The 24,897-nt window shown below is 32.1% G+C and overlaps 2 protein-coding genes across 2 annotated transcripts; both read right to left on the bottom strand.

The window, feature by feature from the left end:
* Positions 1-24: 24 nt before the first annotated feature.
* On the bottom strand, positions 25-7,118 carry LOC143542456 (putative alpha-mannosidase At5g13980). The gene is made up of 27 exons (XM_077035037.1): positions 6,702-7,118; positions 6,516-6,599; positions 6,252-6,340; positions 5,579-5,753; positions 5,380-5,499; positions 5,198-5,284; positions 5,042-5,113; positions 4,828-4,941; positions 4,575-4,675; positions 4,383-4,476; positions 4,038-4,289; positions 3,884-3,949; positions 3,652-3,708; positions 3,358-3,577; positions 3,124-3,263; positions 2,778-2,837; positions 2,639-2,698; positions 2,483-2,551; positions 2,369-2,416; positions 2,168-2,287; positions 2,023-2,088; positions 1,825-1,937; positions 1,093-1,177; positions 905-1,015; positions 670-813; positions 373-441; positions 25-262 (listed from the first exon to the last, which is right to left on the bottom strand). Exons 1-27 carry the CDS (start codon positions 6,900-6,902, stop codon positions 62-64), a joined length of 3,018 nt encoding a protein of 1,005 aa, XP_076891152.1. The 5' UTR covers positions 6,903-7,118; the 3' UTR covers positions 25-61.
* Positions 7,119-21,263: 14,145 nt separating this feature from the next.
* Positions 21,264-23,220, bottom strand: LOC143542442 (ethylene-responsive transcription factor ERF114-like). The gene is made up of 2 exons (XM_077035025.1): positions 22,995-23,220; positions 21,264-21,910 (listed from the first exon to the last, which is right to left on the bottom strand). Exons 1-2 carry the CDS (start codon positions 23,218-23,220, stop codon positions 21,432-21,434), a joined length of 705 nt encoding a protein of 234 aa, XP_076891140.1. The 3' UTR covers positions 21,264-21,431.
* Positions 23,221-24,897: the final 1,677 nt, after the last annotated feature.

Below are 24,897 nucleotides of genomic sequence, written 5' to 3'. Positions count from 1 at the left end.
GGCAAATAATACAAGTAGCAAATTATTGTAGTGCATGATTAGGAGCTTCCTAGAACGCGTCTTAATTACCAACTGTCACAATAAAGGTTCGTATTTCCATAGGGGCAAGTTCAACAACCAGCTTTTGCGGGTCAACAGGTCCACCTCTTTGACTTGTAGGTTCATCATTTTTGGACCCTTCTACTTTCCACACTAACCTTTTCTTTTCCATTTCCGCCCTTCCTTGATTAGCCGATAAACTCATTTCTGATACTTTGGTTATCTTAAATAATATATATAAATGGAAGATAAACAAGAAACAAGTCAAAAATAAATAATAGAAAATATTATTGTATTTTATTGTGTTAAAGTGAACTGCAATTTGGATCTTACCTTCCTTTTAGCAAATATTTTCTTCAATTCGACATTGGTTATAACCGAAAGATCCTTATCTTCTCCTATCTAAAACCAGAATGAACAAATATTCAAACAAAAAATTAACTGGTCATATATAAAGATTAGCTAAAAAGAAAACGGGTCAAATGGGTCAAAAAGTCAAACAGGTAGGACATTCTCCAAGTGTGTTTTTATGGTAACAAACTTCTAAAAGCCTGTTTCAAGTCGACCCAACCCGTTTTGAAAAATGACCCGTTTCTTATAATTCAGTACAATTAAGGAAAAATCAAGAACCTCATATAAGTGTGCCAAACGAAGAAGAATTGTTCCATCTTCAAGATCTTGGAGTGTTAGCAATGCTACATTATCAGGGAGACTATAATTGAAATCCATTCCTGAAAATTTCGACACTTGGAAGTTTGTCACTTTATTTCCATCCTGTACAACACGACCGAATTAATTAATTACTAATATACAATAACTATCTATAATTTCTAAAAAAAACAATAAAACTGTACTTTTCTTTCACCTGCTCAGTGAATGCCAAAAGAAGTGGAGAATATATCTCCTGACCATATGATCGACGCCACTTGGCGCCCTCTCCAAGTGGATCCATTCTAATATAGTATTTCCCTTGAACCTATACACACAAGTACTTGACTTTGTCTATATTTATTGGAATTAATAATAATAAGAATAAGAATAAAAAATGCTTACTGCTAATCCTTTACATTCAGCACCAACACAAACTGTTTCATCTAGAGCTTCTGCAACACCTTTTCCATCATCATAGAGCAATCTCCTGCAAAAAATTACAAAATTATTCATATTGTATAGGGAAAACCACCAAATTAACCATTTTGACCAAGAAAACTACAAAATTAACCATTTACTCTTTTTTTTACCAAACTGGCCATGGACCCGAGTGAGCTTGTGCCTATGTGGCGCAGGATTTGCATATTGCTGCTCCCACGTGGCAATTTTGTCCTCACATGGCTATTTTAAGTTTTTACGTAACTTTAAATGATTAAGTTAATTACTTTTTTTTTTGTTTTTTAATTAACTGGCACAAGAATCACCAAATCCTGCGCTGACATGGTGCAAATTTGCATATTCTTGCACCCGCGTGTCATTTTTTGTTCCCATATGGCTATTTTAAGTTTTTAAGTATTTTTAATAATTAATTTCAATTTTCCTTTTTGGCGCACGAAATCACCTAATCATGTGATGACTAGGCGCAAGACGCTTAAAAAATATATTTGGCGCAAATTTAACATACTCTTGTGATGATGTGGAGTAGGAACTTACTTTTTGGCCTCGTATTATCGTATAATTTTATTAACTCTTTGGTTAAAAATAAGTTTCAGTGGTTATTTTTTCACTTTTGTTGGTCAAAATTGTTTAAATGTTAACTGTGAGATATAATGGCATCATCAAGGAAAAATGTACCTATGAAGCATCAACTCTAGTTGCCCGTCAACAATGCTCGATCCACCAACAGATCTATCTACCAAAACTGAGAGCTCACTCTTTTCATCTTTTATGTACATACCAAGATTGATCTGCAAAATAATCCAACTTTGAGTTAAACATGTGTAACTCAACTTGAGTAATGTATGCATAATACTACAAAAGTTTAAAACATACAGGATAATAGTTTCCTGCAATTGGTTCATTCACTTCAAGATCCCAGTCAGCTCTATAGTCTCGAATCTGCCACAAAAATTTACCTTTAATTATTACCAACATGTTTTTTTTTCAAGAATCACAAATTTAAGTTTTGACCAAATACCCGTTTTATAAAATCTCGACCATTAGAATCAGAGTAAAATGTTTTATTGCTTTTTACGGTGGTTGTGATCTTAGTTGTAATCTCTTTCCCAACTCCGTCTTCTGTAGGTATGGGGCCCACCTGAAATTCAGATTATTAGTCATAACTCATAAGCATATCCCCAAAACAAAAACTTAAAAAGAGTATAAATGTTGAACTTACAGTGAATTCGACTTCCGCGTGTTCCTTATTTTTGTACACTCTAGTGATCTAAAAAGAGATTCATAATATTATCAAAGTTAATCAAGAAAGGATGCTGATCAAATAATTTATTACCTGGTAAATCCAGTTGTTTATTTTCTGATGCACTTCATCATATATTGTCCCTCTTAGAACTGTTATATTCTGTAATATTATTGCAACTGAACATTATTAATTTGGAATTTTGGATTACAAATCATAGCATACATGCATCAGAAAATAAATATATACCTGCTTCTGAGAAACAATAGGATGGTCACCATCTGGACGAAAAATATATGCTCCGGATGCCTGAAACAAAAATAATAATAAAATGACATTGTAATAACAATAATAAATAATTAAATTATAACAATAATAATAAAGTTACCTGACCCGAGCCAACAAATCCAGCATAATAGCTATATGATTGCTTCAAAGAGGCTTCAATCTTTCATAACCCAACATATAAGCAGATACATATTAGCAATCTAAATATTAATAATATATCGAGTAAATCACACTTTTAGTCTTTCAAGTATATATCGAATTTCACTTTCCGTCTTTAAACTAAGGAAATAACAGAAATCTCCTTTATGTTCATATGTTGTCACAGTTTACGTCCTTTCTACTAACGGATTCTGTGTCTTGCATATGAGGGTATTTCGGTCTTTTTACCCCAACAACTTAAAAACTATATATTTTTATTAACATAACAAATATGATAATGTACTTACAGCGCTTCGACTATTAACATACTGAGAAAGCTTTCCTTCACTTCCAGAATATATTAATTTTAAATTTCCCGTCCCTATCTTTATATCATCTTTTCCGTTTATAGTACGTGTGTAAAACTCTTCTTTTACATAAGTTGAAGCTGCATAGTAATTTTATTCAATACATATAAAATGATTATTCAACGTGCAAATCCATTTAGTTTGCATAAAAATTTAGACATTTAAGATTTTTACCTGGTTTTTTGGTGCTAGAAATGATGTATGTGCTAAAACCCAAAGGTGGAACGTCTGCTGTAAATGCAAGCCAAAATTTTGGAGTAGATTTTGGTGATTCACCCGTGTATGCAGTCGTGTAGTAGTTTCTTATCGATATAGATTCATTTATTATAGGGAGAACTTGAGATTCAACTTCTTTCTCACTGGAATCATAGACTGCAAGATTCTCACTAACAACCTAATGTAATATTAATACCAATATCGATATGTACAATATAAGGAAAGGAGTATGAAGCCTAATGTAATACTTACTGGAAGTCTTATAACATCAGATCTCTTCCATCCGAGTGAATTATATACAACAACAATCTACAGTAAAAGTGGCATTAGTACATTTAACTTTGACACGCGTATGCAGATTATAACATAAAGTTTTACGCCATTTCCTTGTGTATTGGACAATATCAGGTATGTGTGGCAATCATGACCAGCCCAGTTTCCCAGGCTTAATATGATAATATCAGGTATTAATCATCTCACTTACCAACTTCTTGCCAGATGAAAGATCAGCTTCAGTTGGAGGGCAGTTGCTTATGTTCAGAAGTGGACACTGGGAATTAATTGTAAGAAAAATCATTAAGCAAAAAAAATGCACATATATATTTTTTATATTATACACATATATGTTGCATATGCACCTGCTGAATATTAGTTGCTGAACTTGCACATCCCGGTTTTGGTGATATCATGCAAGCTATCGATTCTGCAACCACCATTTCAGCTTCTTTGTAACCTATCGCGAGGCGTTTTGCATAATCGTTAGCCACATGTTGTTGAGATGTACCACTAACAGCATCATGATGCTGAGCAATCCCTAATGCATCACCCAAATACTCAGTAGTGGGCCCGGTTTTTTTCCTCCCCTTCATTACTTCCAACTGTCTTGCTGCCTGATAAAAGTTTAGTCAAAAAACTAGAATCATAATCAAGAATTTTATTAAAAAAACCAAGATACAAAATAAATAAATAGTTGTGTTACGCACCAGATAATAACCGCTCAACATTCTCACATATCCCTTGAGAGCAGGCCTACTAGTGAAGTATCCTGTCCAGTACGTGTTTATGTCGCTTGCATATCTAGAAAAACAAATATAGTGTTTAAACTATTAGCAAAATGGAGGCTAGAAATGTCATAATATTAAATATATAACTTAAGGTTTACAAAATATACTTACGGAAAATAGTCGTCTTTTTTGAGAGACCAGGTGTCAGTCTCAGCATGTTTAGCATCAGTGTATATAGACGGTGTTGAATAGAGCGCATTAACCCGACCATCCTGTATGCATATATGCAAAACTCAAAAACCATTTTAAGTCCGTTTTCATTTTTTTTAAATCTATTGCGTTAAATATGATTGATTACAAAAAACTATATTACTATAAAATTTTTAAATAAAGTGACTTAGGAGGTATTGATAGAGGCACTAACTTTATTGACATGATGAATAAACTTATCCATATTCCGAAACCATGACTCTGCATACTGATATTTGAAATCTGTCCCCATTGTCCACATAACATGATTTGTGCGTGTGATGTTTGCCTGATAATACAAGTTGTTTAACAAATATTTTTAGTTCATTAATAATAAAATGCCAGACGGATGTTAATATAAAAGGTTAAAACAAATACACGCAGCTCACCTGTGACAAAGCTGCATCTACAAAATCGTTGACTCGTTCTTTGACATTGTAGTCAAACAAGTTTATGTCATCCTTCAGTATAAGATATGCCATTATGTATTTATGTTACATTTTTAATAAATGTTTATAAACCTCAAAGCTCGATTTGAAGTTTACCTGGACGACTGGGGATTCGTCATTGACTTCAAAATAGAATCCGCCAGGTGGCGGTTCATAATTTTCAGGGAATGCACCTGCAAAAATCTGTATATATAAAGAAACCGTTAAATAGTGTTAATAATAATAAGGTTACACTTTTGTATGTTTTCAGTACTAATGATAATTATATTGAAAGGGACCTGTGAAGATGACCCGAGACTCTTGGAGGCTCGCCAGATAACTTCAAGATTTTTATCCTCTTTTCGTTTAGCTCTATCTTGGTAATCAATCCGGCCAAAGAAAAGAGAATCAAATCCAACCTAAATGATCATAAAGGCTAAAGTTTAAAACTTGAAAACATGTAACATTATTATTTTAGATGCATTAGTAATATGTGACCTCTGCTCCCAATAGATAAGCCTGCACTGCTGAATGACCAAAGGGGTCTATTTGCCAACCAACTCTTGGTGTTACATTAAATTGTTCTTTGATGAATTTATGCCCGTATGTTGTTTGATCAATCATGTCAATGTAATGTGGCGCTGCCTCATCATGCATGCACCAGCCTCCGTTTCTGCGCAACAAAAACAAACTACTCATATCCTAGCTATATGTTCCAAGATAAATCCATAACAATATACTAATCAAACACCTCTTATGTATCATAGTCATACACTCATATATACACACCATACGGGTCATATTGTTTACACGTCTAGTTATGTGACAACACACACCAATGATGAATTTTATAAAGCCTGTTTGACATTTTTCATATATTACGGCCTGTTTGACCATCTTTGACCTGTCATACGGCCCGTTTGACAAACTTTGACCTGTCATACGGCCCGCTTGACCATTTTTCGCCTGTGATATGGCCCGTTTGATCATCTTTCGCTTGCTATACGGGCTGTATGACCATCTTTTTCCATACATCCCGTTTGATCATCTTTTGCTTGTTATACAGGCCATATGACCATCTTTCTTCTGTCATGTGGCCCGTATGATGGCAGATGATATCAGATGGTGTATGTATAGTGGCAGCCCAAATATATCAACTCTATCTGCTTACATCATCTCAAGTTGACCCGAGCTAATAAGGCGCTTGACTTTAGCTTGGGTTGCCACACTCTGCTCCCTCCACCAACGCTGGAAAAACGCCTGCAACATTCACAACAGTTTGTTCAAAACCTATATGATAGGCGCAAACACATAACTGTATTAACCGAACCTAAACCAAATTAACTGACTAAACCAAAATTTAATCGTTTGCAAAGTCAATGATCGATTTTGGCTCAAAGTGCATAGTGAAATAAAAGGATCCAAAATCTTTAACCTGTTCAACATAAATAAACTTCCGATTCTTATCAGCCAACAGCGCTTGAATCATCGAATCAAGAATGTTTTGAACGCAGGCCGCCTGTAATATGATCAACAATTCAGATACCAAACAGTGAAGAAAAAAATTAATAAATTAATGAATATGTAAGACAAAAAAACAATTTAGATATAAAATAATAACCTGAATGGTGTTATTGGATCCAACATAGTACTGATCAACAGTCTTCAACCAACCAACATCATCATGCGAATGTGGTACAAGATGCACATTAAGCTTACCCTTCACAACTCCTTGTGCAGTATCATATATCATATACTTGGATTCCACACACACACATATAACACTCAAAATCAAAACCACAAACACTAGAATATCCGCCATTGTCCGAAAAACAAAAACAAAACTCTAATGTCACTTGATCAAATAATTGATTCAGAGCATGTGGTCATGCAATCGAATATTTCAATGAACATAAAATCTACAATGAAAGTGGCTTTTATTATGTATGTAGAAAACAACCAAGACTAAGAAGATATGTACTGTGCATGGACCCCATGGATTATTATTAATGGACTTGACCTGTTGTTTGTAAATTTCTCCACGTTTAATGGGTAGATGAATAATAAATATGAAACAGGAATATTAATTCATTGTGTCATGAATCACCACCGACAACCTTGCCGACAATATTGTATGACACCAAATTTCAAAGGCCATATAAACGTGTAAGAAAAGAAACATCCATGTGAATGGATGAACATTTTCAACACAAATTTAATGCATATGTTTCCTAAATAGTAAAAGTAGTTGTATATATATGAACCTTATGTAACAAAGGAAGCAGCAACAATCGAAAGTTACTGAATATATCTCTCTCTCATGTTTTTGTTTTCTGTCATCTTCAAATTGTTCAATACATTGATAGTCTTGTTATAATTTTAGTGGTAATATTATAACACGTTATCAGCACGAGCCGCTTATATCCTAACCAAGAAAGGTAATAGACACAAAGGTATCTACATAAGCATCATAAACACTTCTTTAATTATGTACATTAGATATATATCTATGCATATACATATACTAACTAATATACTGAGTAATAGCAATAATGTGTATAAACATTGTTATTAAAATTTGATAACTATTCTAACTTTTATTTATATATACACACTAATATCTCATTTAGAAGTTAGATTTATTTACACTAACAATTCTATTCTTATTATTGTGCATACTAATTATATATATTTTATAAAATAAACTGTATTTAATATCTTATTTATTATCCTACTTTAAAATAATTAATATTATATATTATATATATACACACACACAAACGGTAATGTTACCGTTATAAACGGTAATATAACCGTTATAAAAGGGCTACAAATTTTCACTATAAATAACTAATCATTAACCCCATTTCATTTACAACAAACATTCTTCTTATTAAATTTATCCAAGATAAAATTCTCAAAATGATTCACCCGGTTTTGATGTTGGTCACTATAATGCTTATACTACTTCTCATTCTAATTTTTAATCTCCCATCTGAAGATTTCGGCATTTTCTTTTTCTTTTATATGTTTGTAGCTCTACCAATGTATTGTATCTCATTGTTGATTGATATATATGGATTCTAATATTTATCTTATTATTTGCTCTATTATGTTTAGAAACAAAATGTCAAATATAGCAAAACTCGAATTCCCTGCACTCAACATTTCTGGAGAAAATTATATGTCTTGGACAGCAAATGTCAAAAGACATTTAAAATCTATGGATGTGTTAGACGCAATCCAAGAATACAATGATTGCTCTGACCAGGATAAAGCAAGAGCTGATGTTTTCATCCATAAACATATTGATGAATTACTACAGCATGAGTATTTTAATTATGATAACCCATATATGATATGGGAAGATTTGAAAAGCAGATTCGGTCATCTAAAGGAAGTTTTACTTCCTACTTCTAGAGATGAATGGAACAGTCTTAGGTTCCAAGATTTTAAGAGGGTAAATGATTACACCTCTGCTTTATACCGAATTTGTTCAAAACTAGAATTTTGTGGGTATCCCGTAACAGAGGAAGAAAAGTTAGAGAAAACTTTCTCCACGTTTCATGCATCAAATATAAACTTGCAAACACATTATCGTTTGCAGAATTTTAAGAGATACTCTGATCTAAATGCACTACTCCTTGTAGCAGAGAAAAATAATGAATTATTGATGAAAAATCATCAATCTCGTCCCACGGGTTCATTAGCAATACCAGAAGCACATGTTGCTCACAAAAGTTCTCATAAAAATTCTGATCATAAATGGGAACAAAGTCGAGGACGAGGCCGTGGACGTGGACGTGGTCATTTTGACAAAAGGCATTTTAATGATCGTAAGCATCCATTCAAATGGAACAATAACTCTTACGGTCGTGGTCGTGGCCGTGGTCGTGGTCGTGGTCGTAACCAGAGAACCAATAATTATCATGTCCCACACAATACCAATTCCAACCACCAAAATAAATGGAATGAAGCTGGTAGGTCCGAAAACAATGGCACTTCATGTTTTAGATGTGGAAGTACAAACCACTGGGCAAAGGCTTGTCGCACAGCTCCACATCTGTGTGAACTGTACCAAGCCTCTCTAAAAGGAAAAGAGAAAGAAGTGAACCATGTTGATAACTTTAATAATATCAATGCTGAGCTGAGCGTTGAAGACTTTGGGGTAGAACTTTGAAACAAAGTTGCTTGACCACTATAATTAGATGCAGTTATTAAGTGTGTTCTCATTATCTTTAATTATGTAGTTCCTCTTTCATGTACTACTTGTGTTTCAATTAAATAAAGTTCTTATTAAAATATCATATGTCTTCGTTATATACTTATTTTTTTTTTCTTAATATTTTTCAAGATTTAAAATGAAAATCACCGGAGCACAAGATCAAACAAATGAAGAAGATATATGTATAGCAGATAGTGGAGCCACGCATACTATACTTAGATCTAAAAAATATTTTTATAAACTGAAACCAACAAAAGGGATCATCAATACAATACCAGGTCCTACAAACTTGATAGAAGGAGTGGGAAAAGCTAATTTAGCATTACCAAATGGTACAAATCTCAAAATAGAAAATGCTTTATTTTCCCCAAAATCAACAAGAAATTTGTTGAGTTTCAGAAACATATATCATAATGGATATGATACTCAGTCAAGGACTGTTAGTAATGAAAAATATTTGCATATCATAAGCAAAGATCAAATATTGAAAAAATTGCCAATGCTCCATTCTGGTTTGCATTATACATATATAAATGTGCCTCAAGCACATATGGCAGTCAAAGAAAATTGTTGCGATTCTGGTATCATAAACTTATGGCATGACAGATTAGGCCATCCAGGATCCACAATGATGAAAAGGATCATTGAAAATACACATGGGCATCCACTGAAAGGTCAAAAGATCCACAAAATAGATAAAATGCCTCAATGTACATCTTGTTCTCTTGGAAAATTAATTACAAGGCCTTCGCCATTAAAAGTCGATAAAGAAACACCAATGTTTCTTGAAAGAATTCAAGGTGACATATGTGGACCAATTCATCCACCATGTGGACCATTTAGATACTTCATGGTCTTAATAGACGCATCCAGCAGATGGTCTAATATCTCTTTATTATCGACTCGTAATGTTGCTTTTGCAAAATTTCTTGCTCAAATTATCAAATTACGTGCACATTTTCCGGATTATACCATTAAAAGAGTAAGGCTTGATAATGCGGGAGAATTTACATCACATGCTTTTGATGATTATTGCATGTCTGTGGGGATTGTTGTAGAACACCCTGCTGCTCATGTACACACACAAAATGGCTTAGCCGAGTCGTTGATCAAACGCCTACAGCTAATAGCTAGACCATTAATAATGAGGACAAAACTCCCTGTTTCTATTTGGGGTCATGCAATTATGCATGCTGGATCATTAATACGCGTGAGACCAAGTGCAAATCATAAATACTCTCCCACACAACTTGTTTCTGGAAATGAGCCAAATATCTCTCATCTTAGAATTTTTGGTTGTGCTGTGTATGTTCCTATTGCACCACCACAACGCACAAAAATGGGTCCCCAAAGAAGGTTGGGAATATATGTTGGATATGAAACATCTTCCATCATAAGATACCTTGAACCTTTAACAGGTGATGTATTTACAGCACGTTTTGCTGATTGTCATTTTAACGAGACAATGTTCCCGACATTAGGGGGGAGAAATGAAAAAGCAAGAAAGAGATATATCATGGTGTGTGCCATCATTGTTACACCTAGACCCAAGATCAAAACAAAGTGAGACAGAGGTTCAAAAAATAATACATCTACAAGAAATTGCAAATCAGTTACCTGATGCATTTACTGATATAAACAGGGTCACTAAATCTCATATACCAGCTGCTAATGCTCCAGCTCGAGTTGAGATTCCAAGCAAGCAAAACCATAATAATGCACCTCATGAATCTCAAAAACGTTTAAAACGTGGAAGGCCAATCGGTTCAAAGAATAAAAATCCTCGAAAAAGAAAGGGTTCTGAGAAGGATACTGACCCTAAGGAAGGAATGATTGACAAAACCTTCCCTTAGGAAAGAATAAATGATATAACATTTCCTCAGGAAGAAATAAATGATTCCAATAAAGAATTGTCAATAAACTATAGTAAATCACATATAATGTGGGATCGAGATGAAATGGAAAATATTGATGATATATTTTCTTATTCTGTGGCAAGCGATATCATGGAAGAAAATGATGACCCCGAACCAAAATCTGTAGATGATTGTAAAAATCGACAAGATTGGAACAAATGGAAAGATGCTATGCAAGCTGAATTAAACTCACTAAACAATCGAAAGGTTTTTGGACCTATTGTCATTACACCAAAGTCAATGAAACCTGTAGGATATAAATGGGTTTTTGTGAGAAAACGAAATGAGAAAAATGAAGTTACAAGATATAAAGCAAGACTTGTAGCTCAAGGTTTTTCTCAGAGGCCAGGAATTGACTATGAAGAAACGTATTCTCCTGTTATGGATGCTATTACGTTTAGATATTTAATCAGCTTAGCAGTCTCTAAAAAGTTAGAGATGCGTCTTATGGATGTTGTCACAGCTTACTTGTATGGATCACTAGATAGTGACATCTATATGAAAATTCCCGAAGGATTTAAACTCCCCGAAGCAATAAGCTCAAAGCCTAAGGAAATGTATTCCATCAAATTACAAAGATCCTTGTATGGACTGAAACAATCTGGAAGGATGTGGTACAATCGTTTGAGTGATTATTTGATAAGCAAATGATACACAAATAATCTTATTTGTCCGTGTGTCTTCATCAAGAAGACAACATCAGGATATGTGATCATAGCTGTGTATGTTGATGATCTAAATTTAATTGGGACACAAAAAGAAATTAATGAAGCAATTGCTCTTTTAAAGAAAGAATTCGAAATGAAAGATCTTGGAAAAACCAAATATTGTCTTGGTTTACAAATTGAGCATATGCATAATGGGATACTTGTGCATCAGTCAAATTATACTGAGAAACTCTTAAAACGTTTCAATATGGACAAAGCAAATCCTTTAAGCACACCGATGGTTGTTAGATCACTCAATGTTGACAATGATCCATTTCGTCCTTGCGAAGATAATGAAGAGATTCTTGGTCCCGAAGTACCATACCTCAGTGCAATTGGAGCACTTATGTATCTTACTAACTGTACAAGACCTGACATTTCTTTTGCAGTTAATTTATTGGCAAGATTCAGTTCATCCCCTACTAAAAGACATTGGAATGGCATTAAACATATTTTTCGGTATTTAAAAGGAACTGTTGATTTAGGTTTATTTTATCCTAACGATTCAAAAGAAGGGTTAGTTGGTTATGCAGATGCAGGTTATTTATCTGACCCCCATAAAGCAAAATCTCAAACTGGATATGTATTTAAGAATGGAGGAACTGCGATTTCATGGCGTTCTCAGAAACAAACACTCATTGCAACATCTTCAAATCATGCTGAAGTCATTGCATTGCATGAAGCTTCAAGAGAATGTGTATGGTTAAGATCTATGTCACGACACATATTGATTTCTTGTGGACTAGAGAAAGATCGAATTCCAACTCCTATCTATGAAGATAATGCAACTTGTGTCTCGCAAATGAAGGAAGGATATATCAAAAGTGACAGAACAAAGCATATACCACCAAGATACTTTGAGTATACTCGAGACCTTATTAAAGACAATCAGGTTGAAATGAGATATGTCCAGTCCAGCAACAACTCAGCTGATCTTTTCACAAAAGCACTTCCCACAGCAACATTCAGGAAACATGTTCATGATATTGGCATGCGCCATGTACGAACAATGTAACGACCTGCAATTTGAAGGGGAGCTATACACTGCACTCTTTTTCCCTTAGCTAAAGTTTTTTCCCATTGGGTTTTCCTTTAGCAAGGTTTTTAATGAGGCAGTACTTCAAGACCCCGAAGTTTTGAAATGGTGTCATCCAAGGGGGAGTGTTATGAATCACCACCGACAACCTTGCCGACAATATTGTATGACACCAAATTTCAAAGGCCATATAAACGTGTAAGAAAAGAAACATCCATGTGAATGGATGAACATTTTCAACACAAATTTAATGCATATGTTTCCTAAATAGTAAAAGTAGTTGTATATATATGAACCTTATGTAACAAAGGAAGCAGCAACAATCGAAAGTTACTGAATATATATCTCTCTCATGTTTTTGTTTTCTGTCATCTTCAAATTGTTCAATACATTGATAGTCTTGTTATAATTTTAGTGGTAATATTATAAAACATTGGCGTTTTTTGATAACTTTTTTTATATGGATATATATCATATCTTACAAATCATATTGTTTGTTAACTCATGATGTCGGATCTTATGTTTTTTTTATATATATCTTTTATTTACAAAACAAACTCTGACGATATCTTGTAATTATTATTATTATATATCTTTTGGTTGATTCTGTCTGTTATATATAGCTTTAATGATTAAGTTATTAACTCCAACATTTTATATGTTTCTTTTAACATAATATACAAGCACCTGATAAATTATAACTATTTTTTATTTTTATAATAAAATATGAGTAAAATTTAATAAATTAATTAATATGTCAGACTATAATAGTTTAACTAGGATATAGCTCGTGTTACACATGGGTGGAAAAACACATCAACTAATCATATAAATATAGACAACATATTCAACCTACGCAAATATGTTTCGAGCAAGAAGATACTTTTCGGCTGGCAAAAGTAATAAACTAATTATTAATCTTAATACAATAGAGTATAAGAGATCAATAAGAAACTTTAAAAAATATAACCAGGTTACCAAGATTATTGTGCAAATCTTACAAATATTATAGAAAGATGTTGCTTTCAAAAACTCTTCATCAAGAGATGACAACAACTTCAATGGAATTGGTCTGCGAACGTTCAAATCATTGTCATTTAGCAATCCAAACATACTACAAATGACAAATATTGCTATTAAATAAAAGTAACATATTCAAAAATATTAATAAAAATATATAGGAAGAAAAAAACATACAGTAATTGTTAACATCATTACTTTATTTAAAATCAATTTCATTATATAATTCTTTTTTTAATTGTATACATTAATCTTGATATTTATACGTAATTAAAAATTATTCAAATATTAATTAAATGATAACTGCATCATTTGAAATTAAAAGTACAACTCTAATACAATTAATATGTTATAAACAAAATGGATTCATATGTTATAAACAATTACAAAAGTTTAAATAAATATACATATCTACCTATACTATGAGTTGGACAACAAAACCTTGTCATTTTTCATAATCTACATATATAATATGCAAGTAAAACATAAAAGTAACATTTATAAATTTATCTAATAGAACAACGTAATTGGTATATATTCATTCATTCCTACGTTTATATAAACATTATTGGTTATAAACTTGATATTAAACTCTTTTCTATTTGATTAATTTTTAGCTATCACATGGAGCTAATGTTCATATATATTTATCAAATAATTGTATTTGTAAAACAAAGAAATTGTTATGGTCAAAGACGTCATAACTAATAAATTAATTAGTGGTCAACATATATTGCAAAAACTTATATTCAAACGATTTACATATATAAAAAGTATAAATTGTTTTGAAGTTGGCAAAATATAATATCATTAATTATAGTTATATCATTTTGGTCAAACGATAGTTAGTTATCACAATATTTGAAATCATTCTTAAATTACATAATCTTTGTAACAATATTATTAGTGTAATTAAAATAAATTTGAGTTTAAATAATTTAATTTGACTTCTATAATTACTCGGGTCTTTTGGAAAACGTTAATAATTTAATAATTTGACTTCTAAAACTAAGTAATTTAATTTGAATTCCACAATTAAGTAAATGAAATCAAATTATAAATTAATTAATTACCTTAAATATCTTTAAACAAAAATCAACTGTCATAAATTGAATTAAAGGTAATTAATTTGCAATGATTTACGTGAACTTAAATGTTGGTTATTACATTTTTAATTTAATAATGGTTACCATACCAAAAAACTAACCAAATAAAAACTAATATTTAATAAATGATTATATTAATAAAATAAATTTAATATTAATCAAAAATAATATATAGATAATATAAAATTGTAAAACACCAAAGGAATTTCACTTAATACAATAAACTTTTGAAGAAACTTTAAAAAGAACTTGACCAATAATAAAAATCATGGAAATGTGAAAATAAGTGAAAATCATGGAAACTTAATTATTGTATTTATGTAATTAAAATCATGGAAATACATTGAATATAGAAAATATAATGTAAATGCTTATTTGCAATAAATTATTATATTGCAAATCTTGTAATTAAAATCATGGAAACTTTATAACTTATTTATTGAGTTTTCCATATATAACGTAATTGGTTACATATAGAAAATATAATGTATCTTACAGTATAATAATAGAGTAATGTTTAAGTCAAAGATATTGAAATATAAACAATGGCAAGGTGTAAATGTTATTATTTTTGTCAAAATAAGATGTAACAACTAATTAGAAAAGGTAATAAATTAATAATAACAAAATTACTAAACTTATAATAATTATTATAAATTATTGAGATTATAATTAATAAATAGATAAATATAAGATACAAATAATTTTTTCTTTAATACACCGGTTCTGATTAAATTATATTAAATGGGCTTTGACCAACAACAATATATGATTGATTATATAAAAATCAAATAAATTACATGAATTGCGAAAAATACATAAATACATGAATAATAACAAAAATATACAACAATATTAAACAAAAACTAAGATATCTTATCAACAAATATTCAACCCCGAAATTAGCTATATCAAGTTGGGAACATAACCTGAAATGAGAAAATTAAATATTAATATTAATATCACTTAAAAAACAAATTACCAGTTATGGAAGATTTGAATTATGTAAACAAATGTAAAATTGATGTTCTAATTGATAACCAGAATATTTGAATCGTGTTACCAGAAAAAAAATAAGGAAAATCCCTATTGTATCTTCGAATTTGATATAGAACCTAAAAAGATTATAAGAAAATCATATAATAATTAATATAAATACAAACAAAAACGGAAAACAAAAATCTTACCGGAAACTTTGCCGGAAAACCTTAATAACTTCAAAATATCAATTCAATCTTGGATTTTGATATACAACCTAAAGAGATTATTACAAAATCATATAACAATTAAAATAAATATAAAACCATATCAGAAAACTTTACCGGAAAAAGATATAACCTTGCCGGAAAATCATATAACATTGTTGGCCATTAGAATATAATATATAACCTTACCGGAAAACGATTAATCCCGATCTACATTACCGGAATATAGAAGATGGTGATGATGAAGTTAGTAAGCCGAAAGAGAGAGAAAGAGAGAGAGATTAAAATGATTAGGGTGGAAAATTTTAAGGTTTAAATATAGTGTGTGAGATGATTTAACAATAATAGTAAAGGAAATAGATGACTTGGCAATGATGTGACATTGATGTGGAAAGGCTAGTTGAATGACATGTGAACAAGTGATGTGAAGAGACTAGTTGAATGACATGTGTACAATATGTTTTGCTTTAATAGTATTGTTAAATATCAGATTGTAAATCATTTGGTTAATAACAACAAACGGTAAATGCATTTGTATAGTCCTTTTTAATTTTTTTTGAATAAATGTAATTTTATTTTAAATATAAATAATTTAAAATTACCTCCACCTCGTCCTGTTATTATATTTCTAATTTCACTCTACTACAACAAATGTGAATGGGTGTGAAATACGAAAGCCCTAAATGCCCATGTGATGCCTACGTGACGAACTCACATTTCACACATTTTGTAACACATGGTCAGGGCAGTCCCTGAGAACGTGTCGGCCTTTATAGACCCCGTGCGAGTTAAAAAAAATGGGCCCTAATATAAACTCATGTGTGTGCGTGCGTGTGTGTATACATACATACATATATATATATAGTAATAGAACGGTAAGTGTGATAACATACAAACAATAAACAAAACAATACTTCACGAGGCTCTTCTAGCACTTTTTGTGGCAAATTGTTGATCGATTCTTCATATTTTAAGCTCTTTAGTATTTATTTCTTTTTTTTTCATTTTTGAAAACCGAATAAGTGTTTAGAAGGGATAATTTCTGAAAAACATACAAAATTGTTAAGCTAAAACTTCAACTAATCAAGCATATCAAAGTGCGTTTGTAAACGAGTCAATGGATAAACCCAATCAAATATTCCTCTAGAGTTCACCTTTCCTCATATTATTTTATTGAGACGATGGGTTAGAACCGTAATGTTGAAGTATATATCTGTGCCGTTGAATGCTTTTATAATTATATATCATATATCACTTTTTATATCTTTTAGATATCGAATGAATAATATATAAATGTAACATATTATTATATAAAGTGATTCAATTGAATACTTGAATTAAAGAGTTAAAAAATAAGAAAATCCAGATTGATAAAACCAAGATCACGATTGCGTAACATAGTACATATATATAAAAAATTATAAAAAAGAGAGAAAAAAACTATGGGCCTTTGTTTCAGCTTTCAAAATCTTTTTTCTACGCCTTACTAGAGGTGCACAAAAAAACCTGAACCCGGAACTGGATCCGAAATAAAAACCCGAAACCGGTTTTATTAATACTCGGGTTTTTAATACCCGAACACGTACCCGACCCTACCCGTAGGGTACGGATAGGGTATGCATTTCGACACTAAAACCCGAACCCGAACCGGACCCGATTTGTACCTGGTAATACCCGAAACCCGAAACGGTTCCATACCCGGAACCGGGTTTTTTCAATACCCGAAACCGGGTATTTCAAATACCCGATGTATACCCGAAAAATACTCCTAAAAAGTGCAACATTTTAAAAAATTCAATCTATACTCGAAAAATACCTGGAATAAAGCCCGAAAAAACCCACAAATAGGGTTTTTTCAATACCCAAAAATAGGGTATTCAAACACCCGGTTTTAGAATACCCGGCTCTATACCCTACCCGAACCCGATGCATAGGGCATGGTTTTTAGAGTCAATACCCGTACCCAAACCCGACCCAGTTTTTATCAATACCCGATTTTATAATACCTGATCATATTCGAACCCGGTTTCATACCCGAACCCGGGTATTTGGAAAACCCGATTTGTGCACATCTAGGCCTTACTGATTGAAAAGGCAATTTGGATCTGGTTCTTTACATTTGATAATTTAGGCTAAGCATTTGAATTTGGACTTATAGCTGTTTAACAAAAAAATAACTATGGGTCCTTCTTGGATTTGGGCTTTGTGCGGCTGCACAGCCTGCACATGCCCAAATCCAGCCCTGCACGAGGCATAATAGGGGTGTTAATCTGTTTGTTTTTTTTTGGCATGAAACTTTTTTGGATAAAACTAAAAAAACAAATGAATATAATTCAGATAGGTTAAAACAACCTATTTATATCGAAAACAAAACATACAAAAGCCAGGAAACGTTCTAAAACAACACGTAAAAATGTAAATTATTCAAATGGAGGTATTAAATCCAGACTGGAGATTGTTGAGTGTTGGCTACAAATAATCATAGTATTGACTCATTGGGCTAAATGAAAATGAGTAAAATAAGGAAAGAGGCATTGGGCCAGATATAGAATATGAAAAGAAAAAAATTGGTTTACTCGGTTTAACCTAACCGTCAACCTTAGAGTATCCACAGTGGTTTAATTGAGAAAAAAAAAACACGTCCCGTCACATAGGTGAAAAGCATCTTTAAAAAAGATATGTAATGGTTTCATCCATCAAATTTAATGTTGTAATTAAATGAATTAAAAAAATCTAAGAAAAAAAATTGAATGGAATACTCTGATTGGAGGAAAAGAAAGTTGTCACTCGACGCCGTGTATAATCTGGTTGTTTCAGTTTGATATATCAAGACTTAGGATTATCTAACTTGTAAGGATATTTACCGTTGCGCAAATGTTAAATTCGAAGTTTAAGACTAAGATGCACAAGTAAACCTGACTTTCGAGACTCTTTGGGATTAGAGCATTTTAGAATACAGCACTCATAATGAATAAACATGACTTTTAAGAATAGCAAAAACGTAAACATATAATATTAGTATGAATGAAGACACAAATGCATAAAGTTTATCTTCACCAAAGTTAGGCAAGAAGTTTAGTATCACTATAACACGAATACCTTGTTTAATCATCAGAAAATTGATAAAATACTTCATCAAACATTTCAACAGTTAAAACCGACTTAGAACTGTGAAATGAGAGCGTGGGAGTGAATTTTTGAATTTGGAAATCCCCCTTCTGTTTATGGATAGAAATTTGACAAACACGGTTGTTTCAATAGTGGAATACAATCATGCCATTGGTGAATTCCACCGAACTAATTGAAAATAACCTAAGGGCATAGGTTCAAGAAATTAGTGAAAAGAGTGGGTTTAATGACAATTTGTTCGATAATTGAAAAATCGATGGTGGTAATAGTGACATCATCATAAAAGGCTAGCTAACGGTGGGCAACAAGTGTTGAAATACATAATAGATAGTCCAAGAAGCATTTGATCTAATACATTGGTGAATTCTTGTGAACCAAGTGGCTAGGGTTCAAGTTTTTTTTTTTTTTTTTTGCAAAAGATGGTGATGATATGACAATGTTTTGAGTGTTTTTAAGGATTTCTTATTGAGTGAGTTATTCGTGTTTTTAAATAATAGTGTTTTTATGATACGACACCTAACTAGCTAGTCGTGTGTTTTTTTTATATCTTTCAGAGTCTTTATTATAGATGCTCTAAGGCATTATTTCCAGTGAACTAATATATTACTATAGATTAGCCTCCCAATGGGTCAAGTGGTGCCACACCAATTCGTGAAGAAACGCTTGAGTATAGAAGATGGTTGCGCAGAGTGTTTTTGAAAATAATAGTGAGATATATTATGTATTTATAGGGGTATAATTTTTTGTATTGGAAAGGACCCACCCAAGGGCTACACTTTGACCCAAACCAATGGCTACTTTCATCGGGTTATTGTACCCGATTTTGGGGTTAAACCATCAACGGAAATGTTCTTTATTCAGGTTATTGGCCGGTCATAGTAACCGATTAGCGGTACCTGCTTGTGCCTACACCTCCAAAGACTTGATTCAAATCTATCTATTGGCCATTTACAATTATAACTTTTAAGATTTTTACTAACTATTTTTGTATTAATTGAAAGGGTAAAATCAATAAATTGCAAAAATATTATATGTATATTGATTACTTTGTTTTCAAATTCTTCGATTTTAGGAGGAATGCTAGAAGGGAAGAAAATCTTACTCTCTTATTTTCACATTTTTTTTTATTTGTTTTCATTTTTGTTCACCTACTTGTCTCTTGAATGTCAAGTTCTACCAATGAACCATTTAAAGTACTTAAAAATGATTAAAGATGTCAAGTTTAATCCAAACTAGTTTTATGCTTAGAGGGAAGTATTGAAAGATTAGCACAAAACTTAGATATTGTACGTTATTATTATTATTATTATTATTAATTGTGACGTTAGTATTATAAGTACGATAATATGGTACGGGTCAATGATAAATGAGTTTGGTGAGAGGGTCGGGGGGACGATGATATATTTAATTATTATAACAATAATAATATTATTATAGCATTGTGTGTGTGTATCTATTCTAGAGAGAATGAAAAACATGCATGATACTTCTCATTACTTGGTTTTTGAAAAGAAAAACACTTCTCATAGTATTAAGACTTTAAGTTGGTACATGGCAGTTGAAAAGAAATCAAAAATAAATAACATTGCAACTTAGCTAGGTGAATCAAGACACACACACTTTTCTGAATTTTTTGGGAAGTAGGTATCTTATAGAAAATCAAGGTGTTACTAGGTGGGCATTGGAAAACTAAGTACTCCGCTATCTTAAGAAACGGACTTCAACTAATTTTTGGTGAGGACTAGGTAAGTCCGCGTGTGCCTTTAGCAGTCTTGGACGTAGAAGACAAAAAAAAAAGATGGCAACCATGGTGTCCGGTATATGAATCTGGAACCGGGGTGCCACCTCAATGCTAGTTAGTTGAAGTACGTTATCTGAGATAACTGATAACAGACTACCTAGATTTGATTGGTTTTCCAATACCCGTCTAGAAACACTTTCATTTTCTACAAACCGCTTACTCAAAAAAAAAAAAAAAAAAATCTTTGAAATATGATAATGACTCCCCTAATAGTTTCTTGGATCATAATCTTGCCAATATTGCATGGACCCATAATCATATGAGCTACCCTGAAGATTTGTAGACGACGATGATGAATTAGACGACTGCAAAATATTTGGATAATAACCACCCATTTGATCATTTGAACCCACAAGAAACTGTGAGTAATCAGCATAATTAGGAGCTACGGTGGTGTGATACGGCAGCTGAGGCTGTGGAGGTGGCTGCTGAAGGTGGTGAGGAAAGGTGGTTAGATAACCTAACTCGGTCCTCCCCGGTTGAACCCTTTCAGGGAAATTGAGCTTTGCTTTGTTACCTTTAAACCTTAGAGCAGCTTCATCATAAGCAATGGCTGCGTCTTCCGCGGTCTCAAAGGTGCCAAGCCACACCCGAGCCGCCTTCTGTGGGTCACGTATCTCGGCTGCCCATTTCCCCCATGGTCGTTGCCTTACTCCTCTATAGTGTCTCCTCCTTTGGTTCACATCTGTTATGAACATACAATTGTGATTAACATGCACATGCATACAATATGTAATAAACAAAAGTTACATATAAATCACATGATTCTAATAACGAGACGAAAATATATAATAAATTGACCATTTGTGGTCTTCTTAGCCGGTTAGTCGAGTCTAATAATGAGTCTAGAATGCATGTTGCACGCGTGGATCTTGATTGTAATAAATTGGAAAATTGGATTCTAATGTAAACAAATATGTTGACATGCACACTTGTATAAATTTGAAAACACAACACATATGTTAAACACACGTACATAAACCAAATAAAGAGCACAAACACGTGAAGTGCATGTATTATGAATGCCACAATATAAACCCAAAATGTTGCAATCATAATTGCCTTATAAAATAGGTATGCTACGTATGCCATATGTAGACTTATATATAATTTGTATTTTGTAATTATACTACGTATTTTTTTGGTTCCATGCGTGCGCACATGCACACACGTATATATGCTTAAATATGATGCCACATATTTGTGCGTGCAGTTACATGTCCAATGACAAACCCTGAAAAAAACTTCAATGTAATTGGAAGAGGAGTTGGTATCAAAATTTTATATAGGTCGATAGGGATTTTAATATATATCTCTCTAAAAAAATTCCAAAAGAGCTGGTAGACCGTAGACCCCTACACTTATAGTAGGTCCGCCATGTACTTGTCCATATAAATATATATCAACTATATTTGTCTATCATACATGATAAATTGAAATATTTACATGTGTTGGAACTATGCAACTGTGTGTGCTATTGTATGTACGTAGAGACTGTTAGGACTGGGATTAGAGAGAAGAGAGAAAGAAAACTTTAAAAAATAGAAGAGAAACTAAGTAATGAATAAATTAATTAAAGAGATAAACCGTTCAATATTCTATAAATATACATTTTCATACACCTTTTAATCTTTGAATTTAAAAAGGAAAAGTCTAGTAGTACGTATAGATTGTTCTATATATTCTCACTTTTCATAAAAGATATATGTTTTTTATTTGATCTATTAATATGCAATGCTATCTAGATAAAAGAAAGTGAAAGTCTTTACCTGGTGATTGTTGAATAACTTGTGTCGGTTGATTTTGAGTAGCCGAAGACATTTGATCACCATGACTATTGTTGTCGGTGGTTTCATCACCGCCAATGACCTGAGCCAGGGCGGAGACGATGGCGGTCATGTCGTCTTGCGACTGGGGAGAGTACACCGGAAACGTGTCATCTTCTTCCTCCTCTTCTGCCCGAGTGGTCCTCTTACCATGTCTTCTTCGAAACATCTTTTCACTTATATTATATTATATTATATCATATCATGTCATATCATATCATATTATACGTGTTTGAGTAGCTGGCTAAAACCATATAACAAGTGACTTCTGCAACAAGAGACTAATTGGGAGGATTTGGGAACTGATAAGACGAGCGACTATATATAGTGTTGCATGCATGGTGTGAAACCTTTGAATAATGTTCACGCGTTTTTAAAGCACCTAAATGCATATCTCATCTCATATATATATATGTACGTACGTACTTTTTTTTTAAGATATATATACCTTTAGGTTTCTTTAATAATATGAAATTATATTTGTATATCTTTTGAAATTAATATAGTTGATTTCAAATAAATATGTAGTTTACCTAATTAAAAAGTTAAATGTTGAACTATATGCATGAGATTGAAATCAATATCAATACTTTAGTTTGATTTCACGACTTCAACATTTTGACATTTCTGCATGCGATCGATCACCTTTTATCATTATTTCTTAGATTCAACGCATGCGTCCTATTTGAATTTCTGTTGTTTCAGTCTATGTTATATTGTACTAAATTCTAAAAGAGACATAAAAATATGCTAAGACTTTAGTTTTATGTATAGTAATTTTGTGTAGTGCTAATTCTCTATACATTTTTATAAAAATATACTTTCATAAAATTACAACATTAGTCCAAATAAATACTCAAATATTCAAAGTAGTATTCTAGTTAATTAAATGGAACTCAAGTAGTGGATCTATAGCAACATTATTGTGGTTCTGGTGCGAAGTGAATAAAAAAAATAATAAAATAAAAGATCAGAACAAAAAAACAAATACAAGGATTTAGAGTGACTTCGTTTAAAATGACTTACGTACGTTTATAAGTGGCAACTATATATTATTTTATTTTATTAATATAATTCCGACTACAAGTACATATCATATAAATAGAGACAAATCTAGGGTTTAAAAGTCTGTGATTAATAAATCACTAGACGAACTGTGCATAGGGCCAGTTCCCGTTGTGCCCCTTTCCACTTCTCGCGATCTCATCTAAACAAGGCCTTAGAAGGCCGCAATCTCCCAATCAGAGGCCATGACATTTGCGTATGCACTCACAATCCTATTTCTTTATCTGTTAACTATAAGCATCTTCTGGCTAGTTGTTATCGTCTTCTCATCAATTAACCTGGAGGCTTGTTGTAGCTCTTTAGAGCTTCAACTCATCCATCACGACATTGCGTGTCAGAGACTCATACCATATCTACTCCACGAATATGTTATTCTATTGGTCTTTGAGATATATATCTTGAAAACTCACTCTCCCCGATATAAGCAATAAATCAAGTGGATGTATTTTAAGGTTAGTTTACTCTTGAATTAGCGTTTGAAAATAAACTAAGTTAGCGATTATGACGACATTGACAATAAATGAGAAACCTCAACGGTCCACTTGCAAAAAATAAACTATTTGGACGAAAGTCATAAAAATGACCAAACCTGAGGGACATTTTAACATGTTATTCTATTTTATATATTTCTTTTCTTTCAGCTTTCTTATATGCTATTGTTATTCACCATAAAAAAATATAAAATTAAAAAAAATATATTAAAAAATTAAATTATATATATATACACAAACACACACACACTAATTTTTATCATCGTATTACAGGGTTGTTTTATATTATT

The sequence above is a fragment of the Bidens hawaiensis genome, unplaced genomic scaffold, assembly GCF_021521415.1.
Source record: "Bidens hawaiensis isolate Kalapana, Puna unplaced genomic scaffold, B.hawaiensis_p1.1 tig00012849_1, whole genome shotgun sequence".
Classification (NCBI taxonomy): Eukaryota; Viridiplantae; Streptophyta; class Magnoliopsida; order Asterales; family Asteraceae; genus Bidens; species Bidens hawaiensis.
This window is presented reverse-complemented; position numbering and strand designations above follow the sequence as displayed.

Bases quoted from the DNA above. Each gene is read 5' to 3' on its own strand.
- LOC143542442 (XM_077035025.1), bottom strand. From the start codon at position 23,220: ATGTTTCGAAGAAGACATGGTAAGAGGACCACTCGGGCAGAAGAGGAG. The intron at 21,911-22,994 runs GTAAAGACTTTC...TGTTCATAACAG, and splicing joins AGTTATTCAACAATCACCAG to ATGTGAACCAAAGGAGGAGA.
- LOC143542456 (XM_077035037.1), bottom strand. From the start codon at position 6,902: ATGGCGGATATTCTAGTGTTTGTGGTTTTGATTTTGAGTGTTATATGT. The intron at 2,417-2,482 runs GTAATAAATTAT...ATCTCTTTTTAG, and splicing joins TAAACAACTGGATTTACCAG to ATCACTAGAGTGTACAAAAA. The intron at 814-904 runs GTGAAAGAAAAG...CGTGTTGTACAG, and splicing joins TTTTGGCATTCACTGAGCAG to GATGGAAATAAAGTGACAAA.